Source organism: Thermobia domestica, chromosome 7 (assembly GCF_964235325.1).
Source record: "Thermobia domestica chromosome 7, izTheDome1.hap1.1, whole genome shotgun sequence".
In the NCBI taxonomy this organism is placed as follows: Eukaryota; Metazoa; Arthropoda; class Insecta; order Zygentoma; family Lepismatidae; genus Thermobia; species Thermobia domestica.
The window spans coordinates 241,073,309-241,082,484 of NC_137460.1; the positions used below are offsets into that span (position 1 = coordinate 241,073,309).

At 39.2% G+C, this 9,176-nt stretch overlaps 1 protein-coding gene across 1 annotated transcript; it reads right to left on the minus strand.

The window, feature by feature from the left end:
* Positions 1-7,143: 7,143 nt before the first annotated feature.
* Positions 7,144-8,952, minus strand: LOC145689627 (general transcription factor II-I repeat domain-containing protein 2A-like). The gene has a single exon (XM_081763816.1). It carries the CDS (start codon positions 8,950-8,952, stop codon positions 7,144-7,146), a length of 1,809 nt encoding a protein of 602 aa, XP_081619942.1.
* Between the last annotated feature and the right edge of the window lie 224 nt (positions 8,953-9,176).

Genomic DNA, 9,176 nt, shown 5'->3' on the forward strand with positions numbered 1-9,176 from the left:
CTAAAATATTTAAGTTTATTACATGCTTAGAATGGTCATATACAACATTTTATTTGAGTAATTCAACAAAAGTAATTTATATTATTGGATAGTGTATTCTATAGTTGACAGTTTAGTATAGATTGATTTACAAGATAAATATTCAGGTAAATACGTTATTGGAGATGAATGATAAAATGCAAGTATGCGACAACAGTTCTTAATCTTGAAAGTTTTACTGTGGGTAGACAGAACATTTTAAACTACTGCATGACATATCTAATCATGAAAATACTGATGCAATAAGTGCTCATACATACCTTGCAGTAGTAGTCTTGTAACTCTTAGGAACTTTGACGACGCTTCTGTCAGCTCACAACCGACGTCTCGAAAATCTTGCATCTCTACTCTCGAATCCCTAATCTCCGAATAATCATTTGAGACCTTGAGGTTCCTTTTTATTATTTTTCGAGAGACACACCCAAGCCTTGTATCAGTCAGTTCATCCTTCTTCGTCAGATCCCTAAATATGGAAACCTATTGCTCTTTTGCATTCTGATTGGTCCAACTACCACACCCAGGATACATGGCATGACACACATGTACACACGTGGACGGGGTGAACAGTCACAACCGCAAGAATTCAATGGCATGAATTCTATACTTATCCATAGATCCTTAACTATTTAACCAATTTCCGCACATTAATGCAGGGTCAGGTAAAGAATATATGGCCTAGTTCCGTAGGCTTATAATAACTCCAAACATCGATAAGGTTAAACGAAGTGACTACCTGTTGTAGGGTAGACGAAAAGTTGCGTCGTGGATGATGATCTTGCGCAAGAAGAAAACAATTGAAATCTCCTGCGCAGATAATAGGAGCGGTGCTATCATGTAAAGCGACTGCAAGAACCGTAGCAAAAAATGCTCTCTGACAGCTTTTTGATTACTTCCAGAATGAGCATAAACGTCACCAAGGTGACAGTGTTCTAATTTTGCTGTTAACAGTCTACCTTCCGGATGTAAAAATAAATTGTCAAATCTACCCTATAAATGAGACCAGTTCCGGTACCAGAAGGAGTATCATTAGCAACATATGTATACTGATGCGGTAAATGAAGAGTAGAAAAGTTTACTTCTTGTAAAAACACTACGTCAAGAGAATGGACCAAAGTAAAATGCACTAAAGCAGCTTTTCTAACCGCGGAAGACAAACCATTAACATTAATTGTAGCAAAATTCACTGAAAACATGGAAAAATAATCATACGGAAACCGTAACAAACACAATGAAAACCCTATAAAGAGGGACCATAAAATTAAATAACGGATCGGGAGGAGATTCATTATAAAAACAAGACAATATCCAATATACCTAGGCACTGTAGTTTTCAATTTACACAAGATCGGCGAGTTCACTGACAAGCACTGACATCCTCGGGAGCACTGATATCATCTTGTAATCGAACGGTTTGAGAAAAGAGTAACTTACCAAGTTCATGTCGCTTCTTACGTTTTCGACGTCCTCATTCTGGAGATGCAGAAGATTAACGGTTGACTTCCGTGGTAGTAGGTGAGGTTGAAACGCTGTCCAGCACCATAGGGTCAGAACAAGTCGTAGTGGTAGAAACAGGATGAACGTCAGGAGTAGTCGTACTCTTGGTAGATGAAGCATTCAAACATGTCACAGGAATATCCACAGGGGTCTCAACAGTGGGAGGCAGTGAAACTGGTACCGGAGAGCCGGGCAATTCTTCTACTACGGTAGTGGGACTGTTGCTGCGACTGTAAAATACATGATCCGGGGGGGAACATATGGCACTAGAAGGTTCAGCTTCAAAAAGAGACTCAGCACTAGGTAGAAGTTTACAACTGTTAGGAACTACTGTTGAAAAAAGCACTTCCCCAGTTACAGATGGGTGGGGGCTGGCACAGAAGAAACACATTCAACACTGGTATTAGCGGGAGGGTCTCAAGGAGGTTTCGGTTGCAACACAGGAAAAATACTATAATTTGTAAGGTCTGGTGCACTGTCAAGTTGTAATGGGGGAGGGGGTCCCCTCAGTAGGATACGGACACTGGAGCCACTGACGTTGACGTATGCCCATGAGGCTGAACTGGCTTGGCCTGGCGATGAGGGCAGGAGGAAACGAGGTAATTTTCGCTATCACACCTAGCACACGTTTTAGATTGCCCAAAATACGTAACCCAAAGCCGTAAATTACAGATAGTCACATAGGAAGGAATGTTCCGTTTTAAAATCATTTAAGAGTTTCCGACCAGTTCGTACAGGATAATAATGACCTTTGGTGTATTTTTCTTCGTCCATAGAAATAATTTCGCCATACTGTCCCAGCACTTGCTTTATTTGAGCATCCGAAATTTCCATAGGAACTGTATGAATTTTCACGAATTTGAACATGTGAGAAGTCGATTCTAAAGGCAGTTCATAAGTACCTTCAGCGTCAGTATATGACACAACACCATTACGATCCATGAGGATCCGATCACATAAGTCCGCATTAGAAAGTTTAATAAAAAGAAACTTACGAGCAAAATCAAGTTCTATGCTCAAAACATCACTTAATGCAAACTTAAATTCATTGTGTATCCATTCATGTAAGTAAATAGAATTAGGAACATTTACTACACTCTGGAAGCTAATATGAATCGTATTAAGACGTAAGGAAGCCATTAGTCACTGAATAACCACAATTAATAAATTTAGCGTTCCAAGAAAAAAAAACAATGCAATTCAATTGCACAGTCAGCTAACACAACACCAAACGAGGGCAAAAACAGCTAAGCAAACAGACACTACCCTCCACCAACTCCAAGCACATCTTCCATGGTAGCAACTAGTGATTGTAGCAAAGGCTTCGAGTAGCAGTCCTTCTTACAGAATAACATTTCTTTCTATTGGTTAAAATTTAAGCCTAATTTATTTTGATGTAATATGTCTATTATTTTGTTTTATGAACACGTTATTGATTACTTTGACGAGTGATGTATGTTGTTGATATAGATTCTATTACACGTTCTTCCATAAATACCATAGAAAGTATCAAGGCTATTTATTATCTTTCATGAAAATTGACTGGTGTATGCGCAGTATTATCCTTCAGAAAAGTAAAGGTACACCTATTTTTCAGTCTGGCATTCCTGCGCCCCATCCGTGGAAAGTATGAGAATTAAATCAATCAAATGTTTACTGAGGGGCAAGAACAAAAGTCTAATCTGAATAAGACATTGCAGAGGAGCACAAGCTGTGAATACGAATAGTGCATAGTGTAAATAAAGGACGACACACAAAGAGAAAGGCAGAAACAGCTGCTAAACGAAGAAAAAGAAGTGGAAACATAAAACACAAATACAACAAATACGCCGACAACTAAACGTTTACCACGCCATGATCTTGGTGTAGTGGTTAAGATGCTGGCTTACAAATGCTAAGGACGCCAGTTCGAGTCCCCGCCAAGGACGTTTAAAAATTTTTTTGTTAATAATACATACAGCTCTTGAGAGATGGTAAAAGAGGTCGTATTTAGTCTTTCGTAGCAATTATTATTGGTAATGTTTAGTACTGATAATACTTTTTGTCTTTGCGTATTGCTTTTCTTCTTGTCTTCATTTCGAAAGAGAAGAATATCCGAACGAATGCCACCAAATTCCTCTTTATTTTGAATGTAAACGCCATTTGCAATTAGTAAAGAATAGAAATTGAACGTTCCGACGTAGCTGCAAAAAGTAAAAAAAATATGGAAGTGGAGGGGTTCGAATCCATACTCATGATTATTAAAAATACAATCTCTACACCTCTCGACCATGTTTCCACGTTAACAAATAACAGGCTTGTGTTTAGGTTAGGCTGGTCAATACGTTTTGCAAAGAGGCTCGGTTTACCTCTGACGCAGCACAGGTGCGAGAAGGGAGAAGGGAGCAAAACACTTTTTCTCTCCCCCTCTGTGTGTCTATCTATCTATCTATCTATCTATCTATCTATCTATATATATATATATAACGCTATGTGAGAATGCCATAACCACTCTAATTTTCAGCCGATTGAGACGAAACTTGGCACAAACATTAACCATTGAAATATCTTGATGAGTTCGTTAACCAGAATAATTAGATGAAAATGTTGAAAATGGCGGCCCTTCGAACTCTTAAAAAGTTCTAAGGGAACCAAATTTCGCCCATGAATATTGAAAAAGTTTGAGTAACTTTTCCTCTTTTACTGAAATATTTGTGTGCAGGGACTTATCCTCTTTTATTGAAATATCGGACCCGATTAATCGCCTAAAGAAGGTTCACGCCCTTTGGCTACGGTCAGGCTTTTTTGCAGGAGGGGGGATATTTTCCTATCGGAACAAGATGATTGTTAGTGACGATATGAAATTATACATTGAAAGTGAAGTAACTTGTGAAATGTTATTTGAAAGAATAATATAATAAATGTGCTTTCCTCTAACACAGAGAACTGTAAATCATGTATTTCTAGTTCGGGAGCATGAATGGCGAGGAGTGTTATTTGATTTGCTTTTTAGTAACACATTGCATTGCAAATAAAGGTAGGCAACATTAGTGGTAAGTAAAATAATAATAATAATAATAATAATAATAATAATAATAATAGGTGTTGTTTGTGGCAAGGGAATATCTTCCTCAATTCTTCTTCAAACGTAATGATTGTAACGCCATATCTCCCTTACAAACAAAATATTAGCAATTTATATCGAGAGAACGGGAAATTGTATAGTAATGTGAGCAACGTTGGACAGTATGCACTCATAATACTCAGAAAAATAAGCGATTTCAATGGAAAATGAACGAAGAGTCATGTCATGGGGAGTCATGGGGCCACGCAGAGCCCTCTTTAGGCAAAATGTCGATAACTTATATCGAGAGAACAGGAGATGATAGTGGGATGGGACCAACGTTGGACACCGTGGACCCATAAGACGCATCGAAAAAATTAGAAGGGGGGAGGCGCTAACCAGCCTTACTTATTTCCACATAATATAAAATTGTCGAAATACACACACGAGTTAGCTAGTAATATTTCATATTATTATTATTATTATTATTTTATCAACAAAGTCTTTTCATTACGTGTGCATGTTTGACATGAAACCAAAGAGAAGATCCATCATCGTAGAAAGAATAAGAATAGCTAGTTACTTTAACTGTGAAGGACGGCGAAAAATACCTAAAGAGTGACTACCTGTAGCGAAAAAGGAACAATACTTTCTCTCAAATGGATAAAAAATCAAGTCGAGATAGATTCGAACTCGCATTGACGGCGCGAAAAGCTAGTGCTTTGTCCACTTTTTTTAACTGACTCACCGAACGTGTTTCAGTAACTTATTGCTAATTTTACTTGCTTCACTCGTTTAACTTGCTTTTTGTAATAACTTATAACGAAGGGACACGAACACAGAATCATCGAGGACAGTTAAAAATCATAAATGCTCTTTCGCCGGGAATCGAACCCGAAACACCATACAGCAAAGGCGCACATGCTAGCCACTAGACCAGCGGGTAGGACACCACTCACCCACTGTGTCGTTAGGGATTTCGACCACTGTATTGCCAGCTATCCCTTCTGTGGGCTGTATACTATGATCACATGTTCCTTCTTTGCTGGAAGAGTTAAACCTACATTCTATGTAATACATGAGGTATTTAGACCTACATGCTCTTCATATAATGTAATAAAAGGGCCTAAAGAAAAAGAATAAGAAAAAGAACATTGCTTGGACAAAACGAAAACTATTGGCATCAGAAATATTTATCTACGAGGCATGCGCAGTAGTGTAATTCAGAATAGTTACTGTTTAGTTCAGTAAACGAAGAATGGGGTATAAAAAAGCAAATATGTCGCGATCAACGAGATCGACCAGAGTTGACAGAGGCGGAAGCAGATGTGTAGTAATACAACAACTTGGTTAAACTGATAATTCGTTCTATATCATGTAGCAGATCGTATTACAACTTTACGGGAAAGCAGAGAAAGACTTACTAACGTTGTCATATAATAAGCTTTAGTAACAAGATCATATAGACCAGGCCTGTCCATGAATTGGCTCCCGGAGCCGAAGCGAGAGCGAGCACGAGCGAGAGACAAGAACAGGTGAGCACAGGGGCTGGTAGTTTCTCCCCTTCCACTGCATCCGATAAGTGTTGCCAACCACACATGATGGCAAAAAACCTACGGCCAAGCCTGGTCAGAAATTCGCACGATGTTGAAGCATTGAGCAGACGCAAGTTTGAAATATGCAGGTGTGCTCTCCCCCTCCCCATTTCGAAAGCAGTGACGCGAAAACACTGCAGGAAATAAAATTGGTACGTTTTTTGATCGAGGAAGACGCATGATAGAGGTTACAGTTAGCGTTAAAGTAACTAACAAATGAACAAGAAAGAAAGAAAGAAACTAATATTAAACATGTCAGCTTACAGACGTAAAAAACGACTGTAAAAATCAGAAACGAATTGTTTCAGGCCTTTTTAGCTTGCTTACACAATTCGTGACGTTGTATTTCATCAGCACTCGGTCTGAAATTATCACTCGCTTCACGTTTGCTAAGTTGTAAACGCCTTTCGTTGCTAGATTGATAGCAGAACGACGGGAGGTAGAAAATAATAATAATAATAATAATAATAATAATAATAATAAGATCGTGTTCGAAATATGCATAATATCTGCTTAAGTTCTACCGTAAATTGTCACTGGATGCTAATGTAGGCAAAGAAACAGAGATGAGGAACAATTCGAAAATCAGATTATTTGAGTAGATTTTATTCGAAAATATATTATTCAATTAGAAATCATCCAAATAGTCTATACTTATTAGATTTCCGTAGCTACAAAATATAAACATTGTAATAGCTTTTATAACTTACCACAGAAATCCGAGATTGTAGACAAAGGTCCCAAAAGAAAAACACTTGTTGCACATTCCCAAAAGTTCGAAAAATGCAATCACATTTGCCGAAGCGTACTCAAATATCTTAACGCCACAAGAGACAAATGTCTGACAGTAGCAAATCAAAATTCAAACCAACAGAACACGAAAACGCACAAAGAGGCCGAATGTGTATAAAGTTAGAAACACAGAAAAAAGAAAATACACTATAAACACTAGTAACTGACAAGTGTTTTACTTCAAGCATTGTTCTCTGAGGCAGATGTACCGCACAATTTCTTCGTAAGTGTCTCTATACGAGGTGATATTGTTTGCACACAGCTTAGACGTAACAAACATTCCAGGTGATGGTTGGACAACGAACTTCTCTGGTTTGATTTCGTCAGTCGCATCTTTGAAAATAATTGCTCACACACATACGTCGAACCAAACATTGACATAATATTGGCAGCATTTCTATGCAGTCGCGGAAATCGACATCGAGGGAAATTCCTATAGAACTCTTGTAAATTGCTTTTCTGATGGAATTTCTCTTTAAATTCCCTGTCGCACACTAAGTCTATAAGTTCCAACTGAACATCAGAAGGAGCGTTTGCAATGTTTGTAGAGAATGGGGTGGCAAATACCCTGAAGCTCATCTCCAAACATTTTATGTCCTGAAATCTGGTTTCAAATTCGTCCTTAAGGCTAAGCAGCAAATTGCGGTAATAAGTCAAGTCAAGAAGTTTACCGGATTCTTGTAAGGTGCCTAAGCTGGGAAAGTGAACCAAATTATTGTTTTCAAATTGCTGCGCCCAAAGGGATAGCTTCATTTTGAACGCTTCGACGCGATCGCACATATTTGTAATTAGCAGATGTTGACCCTGCAATGAGAGGTTAAGAGCATTGAGATGAGTAGTTACGTCTGCCAAAAACGCAAGGTTGCATCTCCATTGGTCGTCTTTCAGTTCTGGCACGGAATGATCGTTCATATCGAGAAACATATCAATGTCGTTTAGTAACTGAAAGAACTGGTTTAACAAGTTCCCACGGCTCAGCCAGCGCACCTCTGTATAATAAGGTATGTCTCCGTATGCACTGTTTAGGTCTTCGAGGAAGGATTTAAATAGGCGATGTCTCAGTCCATGTTTTCTGAGGTAGCTGGTGGTACGAACTACAACGTCCATGACATCGTTCATCGTTACACTCTTTGCACACAACTGTTCCTGATGCAACATACAATGAATTCCTCTGATATCATGCAACACCCCAAGCTCTTGGAGTTTTAGTTTTAGTCGCGCCACAAACCCTGCTTTCTTCCCAACCATAGCAGGTGCCCCATCGGTCGCTACAGAAACCAGTGCATTCCACGCAAGACCTGTATTTTCGACACTTTCTTCAACACACGCAAGAATGTCAGCGCCCGTTGTGGTGCCCTTCATAGGTACTATGTGCAACAGTTCCTCTCGAATCTCCAGATCACTATGTACACCACGAATAAAGATAGCAAGCTGCGCAGTATCTGTAACATCCGTACTTTCGTCGAGCGCCAGGGAAAATGCAATAAACGTTTTCGAAAGTTCCGATAGCTGGCTCAAAACATCATCTGCAAGATGTTCTATGCGTCGCGTAATAGTCTGTCGGGAAAGTGGAACCGATTCGAACTGCTGTATTCGAGATGGACAAAAGTCTTCTGCTGATATTACTATACACTCCTTTATTAGGTCTCCGTCTGTGAAAGGGCGCAACAATCTCGCAATATGCAACGCAATTTTGTAACTCACCCGCACAGAGGCTTCACACGTTCTCTCCCCGTCTTCCATTTCCGATGCGGCCTTATTCTCTTTCAACTTCTTCAGTTCTTCTTTGCGAAGATGTCCTTCAAGTTCCCCGTATTGCTCCACGTGATAAGTATTGTAGTGACGTTGAAGGTTGAACTTTTTAAATCCGTGTAATGTTTTAAAGCACACTAAACATTTGGCTACACCGTCTTCTTCGACAAAGAGATAATCCTCCTCCCATTGCGTGTTGAACTTAAGTGTAGGTGTAGGGCAGCGTCGTTTCGCCATCTTACCGCTTTCAACTCTTTACAACGACTGTGCTCGATACTGGTCTCTATAAGCAGATGTACACAGGGGGAGTTAGTGGCTAGATAACTAACGTATTATGTATGCAGGTGCCAAAACTGGAAGCACGGATGATAGTAGGCTGAGCATAAGTGGCACTAGTCGCTGTCTGCTATACATTAGTAAAGCTGTTTTATCATGTACTTAATCTTTACTACTACTACTAC